This window comes from Corvus brachyrhynchos, unplaced genomic scaffold (assembly GCF_000691975.1).
Source record: "Corvus brachyrhynchos isolate BGI_N302 unplaced genomic scaffold, ASM69197v1 scaffold188, whole genome shotgun sequence".
NCBI classification, from domain to species: domain Eukaryota; kingdom Metazoa; phylum Chordata; class Aves; order Passeriformes; family Corvidae; genus Corvus; species Corvus brachyrhynchos.
In genome coordinates, this window is record NW_008239647.1 from 1,861,439 (window position 1) to 1,886,189 (window position 24,751).

At 37.2% G+C, this 24,751-nt stretch overlaps 1 protein-coding gene across 2 annotated transcripts in view; it reads right to left on the minus strand.

Moving 5' to 3' along the window:
• The window catches only part of ZFAND3 (zinc finger AN1-type containing 3), a 138,700-nt gene that overhangs the window by 79,362 nt on the left and 34,587 nt on the right, over positions 1-24,751 (minus strand). For both annotated transcript variants that reach the window (XM_017742336.1, XM_008639841.2), the window contains exon 3: positions 23,757-23,783. In XM_017742336.1, coding sequence (XP_017597825.1) covers positions 23,757-23,783 — 27 coding nt within the window. The remainder of the gene's footprint in view (positions 1-23,756; positions 23,784-24,751) is intronic.

Here is a 24,751-nt window from a genome sequence, read left to right on the forward strand (position 1 = left end):
AAATGATTTTAGCTGTTCTTCTAGTGTCAGTCATCTACCTTATTGCTCCTTTATGACAAACGCCATGGAGTTAATGGATGCTAGTAAAAAAAAAAAAAAAAAAAAAAAAAAAAAAGCAAAACCAAAAAACCACATTGACAGATTAAGGTACTATTACACAGTCATAAGAACCCAGGACTCTCAATCCTGGTCAGCCCTTGAGGGAGACAAAAAGACTAAAGTACTCTTTCACATGGCTGGTATCTGTGCCTGTTGTATGCAAATTATATAACAACTTTTGCCTATCTTATAAAATTGCTTCAATAGCTCCTGGAAATGACAAGACATAACACTGGGACACTGTTTTTAATTCCCTGCCTAGAAAAAAATAAAATAGTGAGAACTTTGCCAAATACTGATTTTACCCAAAGTAACTGCTTGCCATACAACAAGCTACAAATTCTTTACTTTGTATATCACAATAACTGTACGTAAATTAAGAACATTTCTGAAACCTATCATTATAGCTAACCTAATTACTTCAATATATTACGATCCTTGTAAACTGCACAGAGGATGAAAAGTTCTTTGTTATCATTAAAACACCAAGTAAAACTACTCCTGCTTCAGATTTTGGGAGGTATGAAGCAAAAATTCTCCTGTTGGTTCCTGTCATGTGACACTTAACACCTGGACTGCAAAGAAACAACAAAGTTTTCATCATTTTCAGGAAGTACACTTGTGCTTGACTGAGCTCTAAGACACAAAAGTTAAGTGAAATGGAATGCTACTATGCAGCATGGAATGGAAATTCAAAGATATATTTGACTAGTAGTACTATTATGCATTTAGATACATGACAGTGTCAAAGCAAACAGAACTTTGAAACAATAGTCTTTCCATGTAACAACTTCAGCAAACTTCATGTAATGACTTCAGCCCAAGGAAGCAATAAATATTCCTTGAAGCAATCTGAACTATTAAAAATCTAATTATATTTTCTTTCCTTCTTCACAAATATTTACTTTGGAATGGCAAGGGTATGTACTTAGACTACTTGCTCACCCTGCTCCTTCCCTGACAACCACATTCCTTCAAATACAGGCAATGGACACAAACTGAAATATGAGCCTCCATCCGAATATGAAGAAACACAGGACCCAAGGGAATGCCCGGAAGTTGTGTCAAGGGAAGTCTGGTCTGGGTATTAGAAAAAAGGTTCTTCACCCAGGGAAGTGGTCGCAGCAGCGGCCTGACAGAGTTCAAGAAGTGTTTGGACAAGGCTCTTGGGCACAGGTGATTGTTGGGGACGGTGCTGTGCAGGGCCAGCAGGATGATCCTTGGACTCAGTGATCTTTGTGGGTCTCTTCCAAATCCATATATTCTGTGATCCTGTGAATACTTTTCACTGTGACAGTGACTGAGCACTGGCACAGGCTGCCCAGACAGGCTGCAGTCCCTATCCTTGGATCTATTCAAAACCATCTGAACATGGTCCTGGGCAATCAGCCGTAGGTGGCCCAGCCTGAGCAGGGAGCTTGGATCAGATGATCTCCAAACGTCTCTTCTGATCTCAAGCAGTCTGTGATTCTGTGAAATATGCAGCAGTCTGACCAATGACAAGAATCCCTCTCCACATAAAGCAGTTCTCATTAATTGCAGATGGAGTTATCTACAGTACTAAGACTGTATTCCTGCTGCTACTGTTTGAGAACAGAAACAAAGAAAAGATTTGGACAGCATATGGAACATCAAATCAATGTGAAAACCACAGGAGACAATAACCTATAAATACCCACAACCTATGGGTAAATATGATCTCTAAGAAATGGCTGCTGTAAGGGAAGCTGCAGCCCAGCTGATGGTGATGATCTGGCCTGAACTACACTTGGCTTCATCATACCCGGGATGCTCTACAGCAATGCGGATAGTCCAAACCCTCAGGGAACTACAACTAGTGCTGAATACAGCAGTCATCATCATACTGCCAGGAGCACATGGAACCTGGCCAAACCTTTATCCTGGCTTCTCAGAGAGGAATTTCAGTTGACATGTCAGATCTTATCTTTGTGATAAGAGTTATGTGCCAACATGGTACTAGAAGGCACCTGAAGAGAACCATGCAGAACACACCACAAATTGCCTAAAGCAAGGGTGAAGCTCACCTGCATAGCACAAATTTCCCCAGTCAATTCAAGTCTGTGTAATGGATTCCTACAGAAACTAAACCCACTGCAAATATTATCAGTATCTTCTCTAAAGACAAGGTATACTCTGGTGATGCAGCTTTCACTAACATAAATATAGAGCAGAGAATGAAGGAACATATTTAGTAACAACCCTACAGGACTTACCTTGGGGAAAGAAGGAACAAACCAACCATAGCAGATGCTGATCAGATTGCTTGCTTAATTTCAGGCATTACAATAAGGAGAACTATATATGAAACAATAACCCACACTAAGAAGATAAATTTATTAGAAAATGTCACAATTGAGCCAATACAATCAGCATTCAAGGACACTGTGAAAACACTTATTTAGGGCAGATGAGTAGCTAGGCTAGAACACAATACCCACTAGATCATACAATGACATGGAGAATTAAGAGAAGGCCTGTGCTCTTGCTGAGTAAAACATGAAGGGCTGCCAACAGCTTGGAAGCATTATTCTGTAGATATTTAAATACAAATAGACACACGTTAAACACACTGGGCATAGGTTTTTGCAATACTTACAACATTCCATAATAAAGATGACTTTAGTATTAAGAGAGAATATCTCTGGATTTTTCTTAAATACACCATGTAATATTATTTAATTTCTCTGATGAATTTTAACACGTTGCCCTTTTGTTTACAAACATTCTCCTTTTAAAACTAATTTTATGGGAAGTTTTGTTTCACATCCATTACACTGAAAACTAATTCATTTTTGTTTTGTAATAATGACAAGCACTGAAAGTATATGGAGTGTAAGTGTAAGATTGAAGCCTTTTGCCAATGCAAGTATTTGTGCATGTTTACACTTTGTGACAAAATGTATTCTAACCCATATTCTACACTCAATACTAGGGTATGGCAACTGATAAATTAAAGGAAGTATATTTATAAAACATTTGTTTTCTTCTCATATAGAAAACGTTGCACAGATATAATTAGTATTAACCATGCATTATTTTTGTTTAGTTCAGTTAATGTAAGGCATAGCTCCATTATTATTCTCCAGAGCTACCATCCTGCTTTGAGATTTTTTGCATCTGTGGTGACAGTGACTGATGCCCTCTCTTCCTCACTATTCTCATCTTTCAGCTAATGAAAATTTTACTTTTGAAACAGAATTTTATAACCATACAGTTCTGGTAATTCTTAACTTCTTACAGCAATTCTTATCTGCTAAAATTTTTGTATTGTGCAATCAATACAGCAAAGACAAGTACCATATATGAAATGAAGAAAAAAAAAATCAGGGATTGTTTAAATGAGAAATTCACAGCAGAGTAAAAGGAGAATGCAAAAAACCAAATGGAAACCATGTATATGAGAATATTTAAATACTATGAAATGGGTTTTAAAGCTATCAAAGTAGTACAAGTTGTATTGTAATCTGCTGCTAAAAACCAGAAAGTAAAATGTACAGTTTTACTTATCATTATAAATGGAAAAACTGCCTTAAACGATGCCTTTTTATGTCTTCAGATAGGAGATTTTCATAGAGAGAATGAAAATCCAACTTAATACTGTATGTTGATGTTCTTATACAAATGGCATTTGTCTTTTCTTCCCTTTACTGTTTAACTAAACATTTTTGTAATGTACATTTTCTATATTACACATCTGAATTGCACCTTCCAGAAGAGAAAACCTGTCGGCAGCTAAGATGTACATTCACACACAGCAGAGTAACTGCATGCTAGAGACAGCACCAAACAGAACTCACAGAAGAGATTTCTAGTTTGATTTGCCTAAAGCAACGGAAATAGATTTATTTCTAAGAACTTGGACTAAAACTCAGAATAAAGCATCTGATACAAATTAATTTTTCTACACCAACGCAACAGAGGCAAAGGAAAAGGTCTGTGTCAGGTTAACAAACTAAATTTCTACTAAGAAGCCTTCTAAATTGAGAAAAATCTGGTTAATGGAATCTCTGCAAGAGTCAACAGCTTCCACTATGGCCCTGACACAGGACAGTGCATTAACAGAACTAATTTATTTTAGTAATGTCTCCAGCATTATGGCGCTGCCACCTTCCCTTTTCTGTTTTCACCTCTCACTCTCCCATTCATTCAATGTCAAACACAATGCAGCTGATAATTCTTATCTCACTATCAGCAACGGAGAAATTTTCTATTTAGAACTGCTGAATGTCCTTACATGTTTAATGAGTCTTTTACCAGGGAAAGAAAATAAATTATGCACAGAATATGCATGAAGTAGAGAATGTCCTGTTGCAAAAGTCCATTCAGAACTCCAGTAAGAGGTGAACACATTTTGTTATTCTGTCAAGTGTTTCATATCTGTTGTTAGAAATAAGTTAGAAAGTAGATGAAAAGGTATTTTACTGATAAAACATTCTCATTACCTACAATGACAGGTAACAAGAGTAAAATGTTCCAGCAGTTACTCCTAGAAAGGAGTGTATCTTCAATCAAGGAATAAAATTTGAAATAAGGAATACATCCTCTTTCTACTGAGACTGGGATCGTAGTCACTTATTTCCATGGAAACAGCCAAAACAGGAGGCTCTCAGTGTCTTAGAAACTTATGTAACTATAAGGGAAACTAATATAAATCAATGCCCATGCACACATGCACACAGTCTTCCTCTCTCTCCTAAGACAGCCACAACCATATAATACAATTCAGAAACCAGAAAAAAATCTATTCCATCAAATTACGACAAATGAAAAGACTTTGAAAAGAAGTTGCTATCAGAGTTAAAAACCAGTATATTTTGCTCTAAGAAGAAAACCAGGCAACAGATTCAATGGTTTGCCACCATCAGTATTTCTAGAAGCTATTACACCCTACATGGTTTTATAGGACAAGCATGCCTTTTAGAGCTTCAGGCAGAAGACCGTTCCCCACTGCCACCTAGACTGAGTTCTGCACTTCCACCTCTCTGGTAGTTCCTTGTCTTGCTTTGATGAATGCAAGAAAATCTGAACACTTACTAGAGGAGCTTCTGTTCAGGAAGAAAATACAGGAACAATTCTTTTTAAAGCAGCTTATTCTCAACAAAATGAAAATATCCTATATATGGGGCCATCTGATCAAGAAAAAGAAAAAACCCTGATGTGTACATGCTTACATAGGTCAGGAGCATCAGCTGAACACTTTTGCTCACAACAGGTTTTACCTCACGAGTAAAAAGCCTGCATCTATACAGAAACTTCAATGAGTTCTTTGCCCTGCTTTCACCTGCACTTACATTTTTTCAGAAATTGTTCCTCTCTATGACACCGAAAGTTAAAAAGGAAGAGAGAAAATTCTGCATCCAGGTATAAAGAGGCAGTTCTTTCCAAGGTGGTATTTCAAACCAAACATACATTTGTCATCAAAACTTTTATCGATCTCCTGCACCATGCAAGAAACTCCCCTTAAAAGCCCACGAGCTCCACATTGAGAAGAGGAACCAGAACTCATCCTGACCAACATGAATCTTCTCCTTTTTCCATACAGTCTATTCAGCTATGTGTTTCCCTTTCCCATGCTACCTGCTCAGGATCACAATCTCAGACAAGATCAATGTTCACTGAACTATACCAATAAAAGAACAGTCTGTAAGCAGGGTGACTCCTTAGACTGAGCTGGATGAAGAACCTGTCCCCTCTACCCCTTTCAATGCTAAAGAAGCCTACTCTGTGCCTTGCTTTTATTCATACAGTACAGAGATCTATCTCTGACTGAAGCACACAGAAATGACAACGCCTACTGCCTAAACAGTAGAAAATCCACACAATGAAATTCCATAAACACTACTGCCATGGTAAAACAAAACTGAAATTGGCATCCATCTTTTTTTCATTTTTAATGAAGATGACCTAAAAGACTTATTATTATGACTAAAGCACCAGGGAGTAAAGAATTTTTTCAGGCTTTCTAGTAACTTTTCATTGCCAGTGGTATCACATGGTACCACCAACTCATGCAGACTCAATTGTTTTTAAATTTACTAATTACTGGCTAGCTTTGCTGTGCTCCAAGAGAGTAGTGTGATTTTCCAACCAGGCTGCCAATCCTACGTAAGTGAATGCAGCACCATTGCTTAATGTGTTTGAGAAATGTGACAGAAATGCTGTGAAATGTTGGCCTGTTGAAAACTAACAGCAACTCAAATTTTTGTAAGTACATTTAAATTGAATCCTAAGATGCAGTATAAATTCTCAAACTTTTATCTTTATTTTGCACAATTCTCTCATCTCTAGCCCTGTGGCCAGAGCTCTGTATATTCACTTCACTGGCTACTGGCAGAAGACAAGCTACAGCTGCAATTCCCCCAGAATGGCCAGGGGAGACAGATACAAGCTACTGAACTAAAATTAAAATTAAGTATTAATGATTTTCAAAAGGGAGCACAATTTCTCTACAGATTCTCTTCTAGTTAGCTCCTATACCTTTCACAATTTGTCTTTCAGTACCTAGTAAATTAACCTTACCCTGTATGTTTAATCATGGAGCTGTCCCATATCACACACATACATTATTGCCAGGTTAGAGTTAAGATTAATTTTCAGTTTCTTTGGAAAAGTAATAAGCATACATACAGGAAAAAATATATTTACTCTACTCATAGCCCAGTACATTTCAAGCATGAACATATCTGAAAGGTTTGGTCAGAAATGAAAACAGTTTTGAAATCTCATTATATGAGTTGAAGAAAAGGTCCAATCAATTTAAACACCAGACAGAACAGATGCAGACAAATCCTTCAAAAATGCAGTGCACATTTACCATTTATATCTACATGGAAAAAAATGACAGGAGGAAGCATTATCAGGAATTACTTACCACATTAACAAAGTATAAAAATTGTTAAGGTTTCACTTATTTTCTCTCAATGAAAATAGTAGGAGCATGCTGCTCAACATGTTAATGCACATCTGCCTCTCAGAGAACCTTCATAATATTGGCTTTAAATTCTTGAACACTGTGGGTTTGATTTCAAGAATTTAAAAAGATTACCAGAGAACATCTGATTTGAAAGGAACACTTTCCACTGATCATACAAGACAGGCAATGTATCGTACCCTGGGGATTAAAACTGCTTCTCAGAAAGCTATCAGATACAGATGCTTTCCTTTAACCACTTTGTACTGCATTCCATAAGGTATTTCCACACTGACAGATGTGTCATCTTCTGAATTAAACCAGAAAACAAAAAAGGTGGAAGGACAGGGACATGACAAAGAACTGTCTACTATAAGGGAACTGTTTCCAGCAGACACCTGCAGACACGGCAGCACAAACTATTGCCATCTGGAACAGAGAGATCCCAAGCTCAGTCCCTCATTAGATGAAGGTTTTTCTGTTCTAACAGATTCCCCATTTTATTTTGTGCATTGCTGTAGATCAAGTTGAATAACATGAACTTTCATACAAACCTTTAAAAAAAAAAAAGTGAAGGTACTGATCCATTCTAAGTTGGGATCAATCATGAGTACCTTCTAAGGCAGGAGCCATAGTCTATGAGGCCAAGTTAGAAAAAGCTAAGTTAGACTGACAGCATTATAAGAATTCTTGAAAGACGACAAGTCCAAAGTAAGGTATATGCCCCAGATTCTTCATGTCTATTGGGTGCCAAGCTACACCTGACATTCGTGAAGATACTGATCCATTCTAAGTTGGGATCAATCATGAGTACCTTCTAAGGCAGGAGCCATAGTCTATGAGGCCAAGTTAGAAAAAGCTAAGTTAGACTGACAGCATTATAAGAATTCTTGAAAGACGACAAGTCCAAAGTAAGGTATATGCCCCAGATTCTTCATGTCTATTGGGTGCCAAGCTACACCTGACATTCTGTGAAAGTCTCACTTCTCAGAAGGAAGGAGAATGATTAAAAGGAAAAATATAAAAATTAAAAATCCGTGTTACCTATAACTTATTTTAAACCTAGAAAACTCACACTTACGTTTTTAGCTTTTTTGGTAAACTAACATATTGACAAGCCTTATGTTTTTATTTTAAAACATCTATAAAATCCTCTAGGAGCAAATCTAGTTCAAGAGCAAAACCATAGTGTTTGACAGCATTAAATTTTTTTTGTATTTGCAGAAAAATTTTCAGGTTTTAAGTATATACATTTCAATCCCTTTTGGCATCTCATTTGGTAAACATCAGTAAAATGAGATTTTTTCCCTTTGTTCGTTGAAAAGATGAAGCAATTCCTTGAACTTATTTTAATCCTCAAAACAGTTTCTGTAGCCCTCACCACATGCCAAAAAAAGTGTATCAGAAATCCTGTACTGTCTGCAGATAGACTAGGTGATCAAACTGCTTTTACTTCACATGGTTATGGCTTCTGTAGACACAAGCTTTCTTCATAAATGTCATTACAGCAAGAGTCAGTCCCACTGGATGAGCACACAACTTGGACTTTTGGAAGTTGGAAGTAGTTGGAAAAGTTTCCAACTACTGCTTTCGTCATCTAAATTTGAGCAGTATCAGCCAAAAAAGAAACTAACTCAAATCCTACTTTCTCAGCCTATCACTGCATCCAGCGCGTGACTCCACTTTTAACTCCTGGTTAAAACCAGCAGTTTGCACCACTTATAAAAGTCTTAGGCAAAACACTATTAAAACCAATGCAAAGCAAATTTCATTTTATAACTCAGCCAGCTGAATATCATTTGAAGACATTAACCAAATGCATTAAAAGAACACACCTTATGTGATTCTGCTGTCACTCTGCAAGGGAGCAAGCAGATGACAGGACACTAGAAAAACTCCTGGAAAACCACAATTGTCCCAAAGAACAAACTGAAGATTATTTCTTTTTCCTCAGCTGCCATGTGCTGGTTATCCCACTAGGACAAAACAAATACAGTAAGAGTAAATCCCTACTTCCCTAAGGAATGCAGCACATTCTGAAATGCCCAACTTAAAAATTATCAAAAAACTGAGTGCTTCTGTCTAGGGCTGTTAATTGGTGAATTATTTTCCAGTCACCTTTTTTATTGTTGTAAAACTGTTGAGTGGTTTTCTTGTACACATCATCCGCCTTGGCAGAAGTCTGTGTTCCACCCCTTGTCAAATACCAGCTCACCTACAGTCATACCTAAGCTTTGTCTGAGGACTGTAAGCCTTCAAGCAGGATGGTTAAATTACTTTATAAGCAAAACAAAGAATGTCCTTTCATATCACGAACCTCTTATTGGTTATGTTGAGCACTCCAGCTCTATCTATACGATCTACCTCTCTGCTAAAGTTAAAAGCAAATGCTTCATCTGGAGTATTCTGAAATTTTTACAGAGTATTCAATAGAAACAGGATTATAAAGCCTGTTTATCTTCCATAAGCAAACAGAAATTCCTTATCAATAACTTCTAGTTAAGGCTGACCTGAGCTGAATTAGAGCAAAAATCTATAGTGAAAACATTTGCAAAATGCCAGCTCCAAACCTGCCCTCAGTTTTGCAAAAAGGCTCTGTTCAAAGCAAACAAAACCAAACCCAACCACCAGGATTGACATTTAATGTCAAACAGCTTTCCCACCTCTCCATACATTGCACAGAATTCGCACTGCCAAACAGTGACACAAGGCAGTTATTGAAAAGGCATTACAATGCTCACTAAAGGCAGAACTCCAAAGAGTTGTTACCCCTTGCAGTACTGACACAGATGGACAACAGTATCTCCTCTTCCTCAGGAGTTTGCCCTTTTCTCACTGTGATTTCCACTCATCCTTATCTTCTGCATTCTCCCGATGCCCTGAATGCTCCAAAAGCACTTTTCCATACATGAAAGCACAACTAAATCAGTGATTTTACATTATAGTCTTTCTAGTTGAATTCTACTTCAAGGGAAGTACTTAAAAATTAATTTTAATGTACCAGCAATAAGATTTTTTCTGTTATGTTCCAATCTGAAGACAAGAACAAATCCAGTCATAGAATGTCAGCATTAATTTAAGAGGAGAAGAAAAATTACTTAATAACACTGCAGAAGGATACCATTCTACAATATGGAGGTCATGAAGGCATAAAATTTTCAACAAATTCATTCTTGCACCACTGTATATTCCTGCTAATAGGCCAAGACACAACTGAAAAATTGTTAATACCTTGCTGCACAAACTTATATAGTGGAAAAAGAAGCTAACTTTTATAGTCTCTGTTTCCTTGATCTGCAGTAAAACTGGGGAAAGAGGCAGGAAGCTTCCTACTTGCTTTCCCTTGAGCAAAGGGCAGAAAATGAGTGGCAGTTAACCATGAAATGCCACTCCATATTAAGCCTCTATTTGATAAGTGATACTAAATACTACTATTGAAATGTTTTAGTGAAGAAAGTTGTGCACCTAGAGAGCCAGAACTGCACAGAACAGCACAAAAAAGCCACAACAGTAATTTGCTACTAGTTTCACCCAACCAACTGGAACCTGCAAGTACACTCAAAACTCAGGAAACTTTCTCTTCAATAATCCAGTTACGCATGAGTAAGTGTTTTGTAAAGGTGCTCGTGTCATTACTAGAATATAGTACCTTACTGAATGCAGTATAAGGCACAATATAAAAGGAAAGAAGAGTTTTCTAACACAAGGGAGGGGAGAAAAAAATGTCTGTTTTGGACACAGTAAATGCCACGCCACTTTAACTTCTCTACCACCACCCAACCCCAAGTCTTTCAGAGAATGGGGAAAACTAGAGAGGGAAGAAGGTGGCCCAGACATATGCAAGTTAAAGGGCTTCCACTGAGAGCCTAGAAGCCACAGCTTCCTTTTGGCTAAGCAAAAAGGAAGGCTGGGTAGAAACCAGCAAACATCTCAACCCTTGCAGTTAGTTGCTTACACAGGTTCTATACACCTACTCAGCCTCAAACCTGATGGAGCACACAAAATAGTACATGGGATTTCTTCACCTGCTCAAGAATATAATCTCACTTATTTTCTTCAATTTTCAGGGCCTGAATTCCTTTGAGTTTCACTAAGAAAGGAGAAATGGAAGCAATAGGCTCTAACCAGGCAGCTCTAGAAAGAGTTGTCAGATTTTAAACTTAGAAAATGTTATTCTAATCCTGGTTCATAAGGGACTGATTTTAACCAAAATGTTTTATTATTTGGTGAACATGTTTAAAGACTGATTCTTAGTCACTGTTCACATTTAATAATGAAATTGAGAACTTCTTTTTGTTAATTAAAAAAATTAAGGGCTATCTACACACATTTACAAAATAATTAAGCTCAGTATTTGTCCTGTTTGTTGGACACGTCTTGCTTTCTATCTCTTTTGTCTATTTATAGTTTAGGAATACAGCAAACTGGAATTTCATAGAAGGTTCACAAACACAGGAACTTAAAATTGATTACTTAGTCAAGTAAGAAGTTATCTCAAATGCTTTGTGCTTAGAGGCACTACTACTGTTAATAAAAATGACTGCTTTTACGATAACAAAATGTTAGTAAAAATTTCTTCACAGAAATCATCTTCAATTTCTATAAATTATGTGTCATCACATCAATACAATTAATTATCAGCTTAGCTTTTCTTTAATATAAAATAGCTAGACTCTTATTTGAATACCTTGCTAAGTCTAACTAAAGGACAAGCTGCCATAGTGGCATACAAGATTTAGTACTTTAATTACGTCCTGAAGTCTCCTAAATGAAGAATGGACTCTCAAGTCCTACTGAAAACACCATCTTCGGAGTCTTAAGTGAATGAGCTATAAGTTTCCTTTCCTTGTAAGTTAAGGTACAATTAATTTGTCAGGCCCAGCTGTGTGGACGGAGTCACAACTGACCATTCTATCTGCAGGGAGTTACTGCAGCTTGCTGTATGAAAGAGAGAACAGTTTCAAGTTAAAATAATTACTCCTGCTCTCCTGGAAAGGGACATTTTCTACTTCGTTACAGTACCTGCAGGAAAGGCCACAATAAATACCTTAAGATTCTTTTCAACAAGGCATGGTCAGCAGTACAGTGCTGCTCACAATGTCAGATGTTTATGCCGTACTAACTCACAGTAAATATCTTATAAATCAAGAGCAAAATAGCTTTCATTCTGTCAAAAAAGAGCTCAAGTGGGAACAAATACATGAAATCTGACCTTTACATGAAGAAAAGCTCATTTAGTTACTACCAAGAAAAACTGGTTCTATAACAAAAGCTTTCAGCACTCTGCATTTCTAAATCTAATAGATGAATATTCCTATATATTTCTCCACAACTAAAGCACATCAGGACCCTTTCAAAGAAAGAAAAAAAAAGTGGGGGGGGGGGAAGAAAGGACTGAAATGCACTGGAGACCTACTGCTACCCACAGCTACCAGATATATTGATTTGGAGAATGTTGCCAGGCATCTTGATTTTGGATTCAGAGATACTCTTTTTTACAATTCAGTTGTGCACAGATTCAAGAGCTCATTTAGAAAAAAAAAAGAAAATATTCATACTGGAACACATCCAGTTACCATCAACTAGCTGCAGTCACATATCAGCTATGATTTTCATGTGCCGATTAGCAAAACAAGTGACTGCTATGTCTATCTTAAATTAAACCTTTAGAGTCAAAAGTTTCCAGTTATACAATAATTTTAACTCTTTTAAAAATAATAATTATGGACACTAACAGAAGCAGTGCAGAATGAAGAGTAATGTTTGAGCTATTTCTAAACAGTAACTTATCTTTGTCAATTTGAGTAGATGTCAGCACTCATCATATGCTTCTGCATTCTTGGGATTATTTACATCTATCACAGTTTTCTCTAGATATTAGTGAGTCTCAAGGGGAAAAAAAAGGAGTCAGGATTGTCAAAATCTAGTTTTCAAATTGCTGCTAAAAGTATTTCAGCAGACAGCAGTTCTGCTGAGGACTTGAAGCTAAGCACAGACTTTCCTGAGGCACAGAAAATGTCATGGTAAAAGACTGCATTCACCTACACTGGGATCAACTTTCTATTTCTCCACATATTGCAGGGTAGGACATGTCAACAGAGGAGAACATAAGCTTGTCTATGAAGAGCAGTAATGCTATATTAAACATTGATAGAACACAATGGTAAATAGCACAGTATATTTCCTTCTCAGCCTGGAAATGAGCCAGACTGGTATTTACCTCCACAGACACCCTCTAAAGTGTTGAAAGGTTTTTTTTCCTATTCTGAAGCAAAACACAAAACAGAAGGCAAAATTCCACCGTCTTTTGTTAAAAGAACAAAGCCTGTAACTTACAGAATTGCCAAAAAAGAAATGAGTCTTTTACTGCTGACTGAGCTCACAGCAAACAACTTCCAGTGAAAAACATGTCCACTTCGAGCAATCCTAAAGCATTTGAGATACACAAGTTCACTTTTGGTCATTTCTAATGCTTACCAAGCCCCCAAGACATCTATTGTCTGCTCATAATTTGCTCTCCACTTATATGGGACCTTTTCCACAGAGCTGGGCAGAAATGCCCCAATCCCAAAATATAAAAGCTCCAGTTATTTAGGAGCTGAAACATAACAAAAATGCTACCAGTGTTGCTAAACTATTAATGCAGATAAATGTCAGGGTTCCTCCTTATACATTGGATCATTAACCTCGCACATCATGAAATTCATGCGTTCGCTTCCTCAAGTAATAAACAGCTATGGTGTGGGTAACATCAGTAGTTAAAAATATACAAACCAGAGCCTCCCTCCACATTTGTCTGATGAGAAGCCTCAGTGCATAGGAGAGAGAGAAAAATCTTGCAGTATGTTCCAAAGACTATTACTAGAGCTGCTTTTGTTGCAGCAAGAAAAGAGCAATCTCAGAAGATGGACTCAATAGAAGATCACAGTCAGATTGCTTGTTCAGCTTCAGCACTTCTGATCAACTGAGACAGAGCATTTGGGTCCAACCTGACTGCAGCCCAACAGCTCAGAATCAACACTCTTGACTCATGGTTTCCAAATGCTTTTGCCCAGTAACAGGGAACAGTTCCACATAATTGCATTTATTTATACCAGAAGACTGGGGATGGCATTACAGAATGGCAAAATCCTACACTAAGCTTGAAAAGTCAAGCAGTCTGAAATAAAGAAGTGCCTGATCTAATCAATTTTTTACCCTTGTGATCTGATCTCTTTATTTAATTTTAAATTATTTTCATAATGCATGCAGTCACAGAACTTGTCTTTTAGAGGACCCTTAACTTTCTTACTGGATAGAATGAAAGACATTCAAAATGTGCAATTGGAATTTTACAGAAAGGAAAGCTCCTTTCTGCTCTTGACTTATGTTGTAACCCCAAGGAAGATTCCGAAGAAAAATCAAAGAGAACTAAATTCTACCTACTTTCTCTGCTACAGAATTTTGACATGACTTTTGTAAGTTCCTCCTCATATTTATTTTCAGGATGTTCAAAGTTATTCTTAGGTTCACCAGGAGAAGCATTAAATACCCTTGCAGTTCCATAGAGGCAGGGAGATGTGTACTTTTAATGCTTCAAGCATCAAAAAATTTTGTCTTGTGGGAGAGAGATTAAGAAAGGACTGCAGTTCCAAGGCTTCTCAAAGTTGATATCCAATATCTGTGGACATTTGACATTTGTGCTTTAGATTCTTATCTATGTATAGCGAACAAGAATATCACCACCTCAGACTCAAACAAATGTCAAGATGGTAAATTACTTGTTTTCTTGAAGCAATAAGGGGCTAATGAGTTCTTTAAAGAAATTCTCTGAAGAAAATAATTATTCTCCATTGAGCTCAATGTGCAAATGTCATCCCTATAATGTTGCAATTAAGAAGGCATACCTTAGTATTACTTAATAGTGAGGGGGACTATTCATTAGAAATACTAGCAACCGTGGTGCATTCAAAACCCCCAGCATCCTCACATCAAGACAGAGCAGCTTTTAAAGGAGAAATTTTCAGCAAACAGACTTTACCTAGATGATATTTAACGACTTGTGATTTAAACCAGGAGATTAGGCCAGTAATCTTGTGCTTTCCTGTACTCTGATCCTTTTATCACAATTAAAAGACAGTTACAATGCATACACACAGACTGGATTAATTATGACAGCACCATAACCTGTCTTGTCATTTCCTAAATGTTCAGTGCCCGATTCAGTCAACAGCCTACACTTTCTGCAAACGAAAAAGAACAAAATCTTACAGGTTCAGTTACTAGAGATGCAATTATTTCAGGTAACTTTTCAAGAAAGGCCTTATCTGTATCTCCAGCATAGGATTACACACACACACCTGCCCCCATAATGTAGTCATCTACTTAAAATTAAGGATAAAGACATGCCTGTTGAGAACTGTTTTAAGCTACTATTTTCTCCCTCACTAATTGTTAAGTGATATTTAATCACTTATTTAGTAAGGGATATTTAATGTGCCAACAAGGAAAAAGATTATCGAAAGGGGTATTTTTCCCCCAATGCTTGCAAATTAGTCCAACAGTTTAAATTTTACCTTTTAAAAATTTCATCTCATTCAATGTAACATTCTAACTTCTTTATCTCTGAAGACAACAGTCATTATACTTTCCATTTAATTAATACCATATGGAAACTCACTCACAGACCGTAGAGGTTTTATTTAAAAAGCAGAAAGTTATAGTTGTATTGACTAAATCTGCATGAGCAGTTTGCCCTCTGGTGACTAACTTTATGAGAACATACAAGTTTTGCAATACATATAAGAAGACTGATATGAATAAACAATGACTGGCATGTTTGCAGGCTCCATAAGAAAAAACATTAAAAGTTTTAAAAGAAATGGTATGCATTAATTGTAGCAGTGCAGTACGATTCCCTTTAAATTAAGAGGAGAAACAAATTGGACTGAAGATAAAACGTCAAGAAGATGAAGAACAGAAATTCAACTGCAGAAAAGACACAGACAAGAACTGAAATTCCAAAATTTTGCCTAAGACTTCTGAAGGCTAAGACAAAATAAAGGAAAAAAAGGTCCCTAATTGCATACATTCCTTAAGGGTATGAAAGGCAAGTCCAAAATCAGGTTGTACAAAATCAGCAGGGAAATATTATCATCTCTCAGTAACTGATGAGGAACAGAAGAGCAAGACAAAAAAAACCCAACTTGTCTAGTATGACAAAGAAATCCTCATTGACTGTGAAAAGGAAATCAAGTCAGGATCCTAGCTAGCTGTCTAGCTGCTAGATCACATTTCTTTCATATGAAATGGCTGAAGAACTGCAGAGTCATCAGTTACATTTCATTCTATTATCCAGATCACGTTTGTCCCGTAGACCTGCTTCCCTAAGAGCTTAAATCACCTTAGCAAACAGCTCTACTTCCTGTATAGCGAGCTGCTCAACAGAAAGGTTCTCACATCGGAGGTCTTTCTTGGTCTTGTCGTGCTTGCGTATGCAAGGACTGTTGAAATGTTGTCTGAGTTAATTGCCATGACTGTTCACCTACATTCTTTCTCACTGTCCTCAGCTTAGACTTGCTGTTGGACAGTAACTGCTTCTGTTTGGAGATACTCAAGCATGTAGATGTGCAAGTTAATAGCAATGACAGAAGAAAGGAAATGCTGGGGGTGGAATGCAAGAAACAATTGCAAAGTAGAGTTAACTTCCTAAATCATTGTTGTGTCTTGACTGAATTCACCAGGTAGTTAGTCTGAAGACCAGTAGAATGCTGGGCAGTTTCTTCAACGATCACAAATATTGATCATAAATACACATCTTCTCAGTTACCTCAAAATTATACCTTCCTCTTGGTCATCTAGCACATAACCTTAGCACTCTAATTAAATAAATGCTGTTTCTAGATCCCTTCCCTTGTAAAATACCTTCTGAAATCAGCTCTTTTACCATCTGGCACTCCCTCCTGTTCTCTCTCGGCCTCTTGTACAGCAGTATAAGGGGAAAGAAAAAGGTAGCTGCTAGTCCTGTACAATTTTGATGGGGCATTAGCAATCAGAATCCTAGAAAACATGCAGTCAGCTCAACAGTTATCCTTCTGAATTCCTAAACACTCCGCAGGCAGCAGTTCCTAACATCTCCAATGGCGAACTACATTTTATTTAAAAGACACACCATGAATCTGCATAATACTTCTTGAAGGAATGAGTTGGATGTTCCTAAACTGCGCTCACTAAATATTGCCCTCTCTTCTCAGGCAGAAAGAGTTAAATATCCTCTTTTTATTCCCCGAAGGCTGCTGGTCCCATGCAGAGGTGCCATGTTTTATTTAAAACATGCTCTCTCTCAGTAACCACTTGTTCTAATTGGCAAGGCAAGGCTGGGTCCCCAAAGCACATAGCTCGTTAGATTCAGTTTGGATTACAAAAACACGATGAAACAAACTGCATCGAAATGTACAAATTAACAGCTCAGGAGTGCATGACACAGACATGGAATTAGATTGTAATATGGAACAAACTCCACAGGGAGGCTAAGCAACAAATCACTAGTGTCTCTATAAACTATAGAAGGGTTCCAAACGAGCAAATACACAAAACAGAGCACAGACTTTTCCATAAATCAAGCAAATTGCTAAATTAGAAAAAAAAAAAACATTCCTTCTTCTATCTTATGCACACATTTATAAGAGAATAGAGTCATAAAAAAGTTAAACAAATTAAACCCGTGGGTTGCACATCCTCAATAGGTAACTCCACTTTCATGCTGGGAAAGTGCAAACAGCATGGCAATTAAGTCATATTTCCAAACATTTTTTTTACATCAACAGAAAACCTATACACAAGAGACTAAATTACAGCTGATGCTTGAACAAGTCATTTGGAAAGGTTACAAGTTAGAAGGGGAACAAGACATTAAGAAAAGAGAAAGAAACTAGCTTTACCATAAAGAAAAAAACACTAGAAAACAGAGCTATGAAAACTAAAAATAATGCAAGTCTGAGAAAAAAAAGGGCTTTAGCTCTTTTCTTTGCTTGTAGATCAATCTATACAATGGGACTGGCACTCCCCTGAGATAAGAAAAAGAAAACACATGGAAAATATCAGCGACGTCTTGTCAAGAGAGAGGAAAAACATAAATTAAAACTATTTGGTAGTCTCTTTGGGTAGCCAGTACTGAGAAAAGGTCATATTTTTGCTTGAGTGTAATTTATATTTTTAACAAATGAGCCCCAGCGTATTAGACTGAATTTTGCAAGACACAATCCAACAGCCACTAATCTCCTACAGGGTAGTTTGCTGATAGGATTGATTGACTGTAAAATGATAAAAGTTATTAATTAAAAGGCATTCAGTTTTACTAGAATGTGTTGGTGAAGAGACACTTACGTGACAGGATAATGCCCCACTACCTTAAAGTACCCAGAAAGAAGAAAAGAGAAGAAGAAAAACCTGTCCTGCCTCAATACACAACATTTGAGTGACAGCTGTGAAAGAAAGAATTTCTTCCACTAACAATTGCACAGAAACTTCATGGGTCTGTCCTCCATCAGTGCTTGCCCCTTCCCACTATTTCATACAGGGGAAGATAAAGGAGGATGAAAAAGAACAAAATAATTGAGCACACCAAACCAGCAGCTGAGCCATTGGCCACTGGCCCTGTTGACACCCTTCACAGCACTGCTGTGCACACAATGCCTTCACACAGCCAGGTCCCGGCAACATGAGGGTTGTGCCTTCTGCACAGCATCTTTCACACCTTTTATACAATGCATAGCCAAATCATATCAGTACTGACACAAAGCAACTTAGGAGCACTGTACTCTGCAGCTTCCATGCCATGACAAGGTACACATGGACCCAGCAAGTAATGTTTTACTAACTTCACTCAACATGGGACCCGCATTTAACTCCAGCAAGGCTAGAAAGCTTCAGGTATCCCTTTCTCTCAAATTTCCAATTCTCTTGTATATACTGAGACTTAGGAAGGTGCAGTATAAATATGCTGGAAGATTTGGCTGATGTTTACTTTTGACAAAAGTAAAATGATTAGTCCTAAACTTAGATCATACAACCGTATTTGAATAAATTAATTTTATCTTAATTTGTATTTCCCCTCCAAACCTTTAAGACAGGTTAGGGTAAAAGGAGTCAACTAAAAACCTATAAATCCCTTCTCAACCTTTCCACAAATTATTGCCCTGTTCTAACAATCCAAACAGAGCTACTGCTCAGATTTTTAAATTTTTTTAAAGCAAGGAATAATGCATACTAACAGAGTAAAAGGAATGACTGGGATCAGCAGTGCAAATCGAGCGTATAAATAACTAAAGTAGTTTATCCAATGTTTTTCTTAATTCCATTTCATGGTGAGTCTCTTTTTCAAGCTTAGCATACATTTCATGTTTCAAGTGTATTAATTATGCTAAGACATCTTTTTCCCATCAGGCTTACCCATTTGGAAATTCTCTGGGTATAGAGTAAAAGAAACTGAATGTATGCCAAACAATATCTATGGTTATATCTGAAATGTTATAGTTCTCTACTAGCAGGTGCTCGAGAAATTAGAAGCATTCTTGTTGCCACTGTAACAGCTGTACAATTTTCCAAAGAAATATTCAGCTGCAAGCTTGACTGTGCAATAAAAGCTAAAGATGAAGCTTGACTACTTTCAAGCTCTAGCCAGTGAGGGCCATTTTTGTAGCAAGCAGTCCATTTGCTTCAAAATACAAAGACAGACGTGAATACAGCAGCAAATTCTAATCTAATGAAGCAACATATTGAGGCACTGGCTTCTATTAAGAGCCAACAAAGGGAATACCATACTGAAAAAAGAAATGTCATGTGTGGTGGTGAAGAAAACTAGTTCTTAGTGATGTTTTCAAACTTCTGGAAACACTTCTTGCTGCTTCTCTATACTAAAACTTGTGGATTCACATCAGGAATTACAAAGGTATGAAAAATACAAACATAACAGATTTTTAGTAATTCGTTTAGGACTGAAAACTTTATGAACACAAGGGCTAAATGAAGCATAATTTAGCAACTACCATCCAGTAGGGCACAGAAAAAAAAGCGTAATTTGAACTAGCAACATACAAGATGCACCTGCTGAAAAGGTTTCCAGTAAGCAAACTGAAAGCTTGACTAAGGATCACATCAACAGCAAAACCTATTAGGCAGGAACACTGATTTTTGCCAGCTCATGCTTGCACTAGGAGTTATTACTGCCAGATGTGGCAGCAATAACAGACAAGTTCTAAAGAGCTCCCAAGATTTACAAAAACTGAGAGAAAAGGAAACTGTACTACTCAATAAGTCTGAGACACAAAAAACTCCTAATTTTGTAAGCTCCAAAAACTGTGTGTGATTTAAGCATGACAAAATAAAGGTCTGCTCAACAAAGCAGGAAGGTTAAGATATGCAAAAATATGAAATAACTCTACAGTCAGACATCTGATTTCAGGCAGAATCTGACACTTCTAGACTCAGACGATATGTCACTAACCAATCTAATACAAGATACAAATCCTATAGCATTTACATACAGCCTATAAGAGTTCTTATATTACCATAGAGTGTTACATCTTAACTTCTAAAAACTACTCTTTGGACCCCTTCTGCTGAGCTAGTAGGGTCTGCTCTGACCCTTGGACCTGCTTGCAAGCAGAGGGTATTGTTCTATCAAGGGGGGATTACTTCAGTCGGCCATACCATTGTTTTCTAGTTGTTCAGTAACTAAGACCTGGTATTTCAAAAGTGGCTTTCATTTCGATGTTGCCTGTAGTTTTCATATTCCCAAAATCTTTTGTCAGGCAATCATGTTTCCAAGGCTTTCCTGTTTCATCTTCCCCAACAATAAAGGTCTGCTCAACAAAGCAGGAAGGTTAAGATATGCAAAAATATGAAATAACTCTACAGTCAGACATCTGATTTCAGGCAGAATCTGACACTTCTAGACTCAGACGATATATAGTATATATTAATGTCTATTTTTCTTTTTCACTCCTTAGTGGATCTTTTCAATTCAGGAACATAAAAAATACTATCAAAGTTTCAAAATTTTATAATAACCTAGCATAGAGTTAAGCACATATATTAAAAATAACTATGTGGTTCCAGCAATACTGACTTTCTGCTAGTATAAGGAAGATTAAAAATCTGTAATTTTTTAGTCATCAAGAATCCAGTATGTAAAAATATGCGTTTTATTTCAATCTAAAAGTAAGATTGAACTGTGAGTTGAAGCCCCTAAAACCCAGACAATTCTTGGGTTATACAGTTACCTTCCCAATTTCAGTGATGCTGATCTGCTGCACTTTGCACAACATGAATATAAATATTGCACAGCTGGATTAGGAGATGGACACCCATCTCTAGAAGTTTCAATTACAGGTTCAGACAGAATGCCTATGATTTTGATTCACAAATCCATGAATACTCTAATCAGATTTTATGTTCTTCCAGTTTTCCCATTGCATCTCTCCACCAAACCATTCACTGCTGCACTTACCTTCAGTTTCGCACACTATTGAACAAGCTGAAATCCATCTCCTGTACCTCTCTTTTCATTGCTGACGGGAACATAACACAAATTAAGCTTTCTATGCTTACAATCAAATGGATTAAAGACAGACTGCATTTTTGGAGAGTGATGTAAGTAGAAAGTGTAGTTTTATCATTTTCTCTATTTAAACTTTTGTTCTTACTCTTTGTCAGAACTCTTTGTAATAGTTTGTTTTGTGACTGTTCCCAGAGGTTCCAATTAAAATTGAATTCTTGAGGTACCAGGTGTTGTTTCCATGAATGCAGAACTGCTGCCTGAAAGATCCTACTTTATAAGTGGCATTTCAAAAAGTACTCAAACAATGTCCCTACCTGAAATTGATACTAAAATTTCCATAAACCTCATGGGAGCAAAGATAGGCTAATAAGGAGTACTTTTGAAAGTGTTAACGCACCATTATACTGTATTTAACCATTCTGAATTTGCAGTCTACCATACTGAAAGAAGAATGGCTGCAGCATTCTTGAAAGATGTGGTGTCACTAAGGGAGATACTCTGGTGGTAATTTGCATTTTTTTACTTACCAGCCTATATTCTGACCAAAAAAATCGCACCAAAAAAACCTCTGAAACCCACAGCACTCTACTGCATTTGTATTCTAGGTGCACGGGAAGTCTGAAGCAACTATGTCTTCACCATCTAAAGAGCGCATTTATGTGAAGCACTTCAATATGTAGGGTTAACACTTGTTCTGTATCTGGAGACTCTGAGGCATTGATAACACATGGTCAGCACTAAATTGGAGACACAATGTCGTAAAGTACTTTGCAGAAGTACAATTAACTTGAAATTATTTCAGAGAAGCTCTTGAACATTTCTAAGTCTGTTGCTTCTACAGGGTTTAAGTGAAAAAAGTCAGGTATTCCTTCTTGGAAGAGGCAGATGGTGTGAAGAGGAGGCAGACAGCTGAAGAGGGTAGCTAACTTCAAACTCTTCTACAGTATTCATCAACCCTTATGTGCAGGCTAAGAACTAGTCTGCGGCAAATGAACAGCAGTTTTGTGGTTGTACAGAAGAGCTTAGTGAACTTTCTGGATCCAGGTCAAAACACTGGGCACTTACAGGCAAAGGGCTGCATGTATCTGTGCAGTATGCAGCTCATTCTCGCCATAGAAAACTTAACCTCTGTAATGATTTGTGAGCAGTACTGCCACGTCTAATGTACAAAAAAGTACAAAAGAGAGCCAAAACAAGGAATGCCAGTCTCTGTGCTACATAGTCTGGTTGCTTTTACTGTTTGTCTCATCTTCGGACAAATGTGAGTGAAAATTAAGTGAATTTATTTTGGTAATAAATTTAGAAATCAGAAACATTTGGTGAAACAATGAGGCAAACCGACATTACCCTTTGCTCCAATTCTGTGCTAATTAATATGATGGATGTCAAACTACGACAACTTTTTCCCCAAGAGATGGGCGTCATTGTTTAGGAATAGTATTCCCAAATTTAGTTTCCCCCACTAAAACTCTAAACAACAAGCTGCTCCCTCACTTCCTCCCCTTGTGGCGGGCTGGAGAGGAGAACTGGAAGCACAAAAGGTAAAGATCGTGGGCTGAGATAACAACAATTTACTGGAAACAGCAATGAGAGAAGAAAACAAATATTAACAGCAACAATATTAATAACAAAAATGTACAAGAGCGAGGTGAGTGCTTCACATGCAAAATGCTCAGAACTGGCGTTACCTGACCACTCTCTCTGGCAGGTTTTCTTGATTGGAAGGCAACCCCTTCTCACTGGAAGAGAGTCTCTTTCCCCACCGGCAATGAGGGTGAGGTGGTACAGAATAACCATGCCCTAGCCATGCCCCCTCCTGGCTACTGCAGAAATTAGCCCTGTCCTGGCAGAACCAGAACAATGGGGAAGCCAGGAAACGCAGAAGCAAAGAAGACTTCATAATCATGTATTTACAAACTTGTAGATAGTTCAGAAAGTCTGAAAAGCCTGCTAAGACAGGAAGGTTCCACGAATAAATCATACTGCACTGTAAACACAACATTTCATCCCTTACAGACTTGTTGCCCTTCTCCCCTGATACATATAAAAAAGGAATGCTTACACAAATGTAAGGGTCTTTCCTGCTCTGTGTGTCTCAAATTGTTTTGCTTTTTTTTTAAAAAGGAAGACTGGATTCTTCCTTCTGGAAAAAAAACCAACAAAAAAAAAATTTAAAGAGCTACTAACCTTTTTCGTTGTGTGGATTTCTTTTTTCTGAAATAAAAGAAAAAGGAAATGATGGTCATATTTTGAAATATTTCCGTCTTTTGAAATCATTTCAATATTTTGAAATTTTGCCTCTGCTTCAATACATTTGAATAAATAACCTGCCACATTAAAAGAGAAAAAAAATGAACTATTTTTCACACCCTTTCTCTGGAGTGCCTGAAACAGTGAAAAACATCTTTCAACACCTTACTTGCCTAAAATCTTGCTACCTATGGTGGTGAAATTTACAGAAATAGGAGTATACATCTTTCTGTATCAATATGTAGCTAGAAACTCAGTATAAAAATATGCTAAAAATATTTCAGTAACCATCAGGGAAAAAAAAAGAAAAAATAGAAAAACACTTTTATGTTGGAATGATGACATTGAGAGGTTTTGAGTTGTGACTCCAACAGAACTGGTTATTTCAATACTTGTTGAAGGAACCATGGTTAAAATCTAAATAAGATAGAGTAAATTTGTCTTTTTCTACAGTACTTTGTTTTATTCCAACCAGTAGTAGCTTTTTAAGTTAGTAAAACTCTTCCAAAGATTTATGTCATCAAAATAAACAGGCTCTAAGGAACATCTTGAAAATTTAAAAACATAAGCCCTCCCCCCCCCGCCCCGCCAATCACACAAGGTGTCATCTTACAATTTTACAACAGAGAAAAATTATCAGAGGTAATGGCATTTCAGAAGAATTGCAGAGTAGAAGTCAACAAGAACTTTTCTTCTTGTTAAAAAGAAACAAAATTACAAACAAACAACAAAAAAAGCCCCAAACCACTAAAAACCAAATAAAAGATGCTCTGCCTAATGCCTGGTCTGCTGGCTGTGAAGTGTTGGGTACTCTGCTAAACTCAGCAAATGAGGGATGGGCTGTTTTGGTGTCTCAAAATCAGAACACCTGCATTGCTGAGTACACAAACACAAGTTATTTACAGTGCTACTATGAACACAAGAGTCCTACT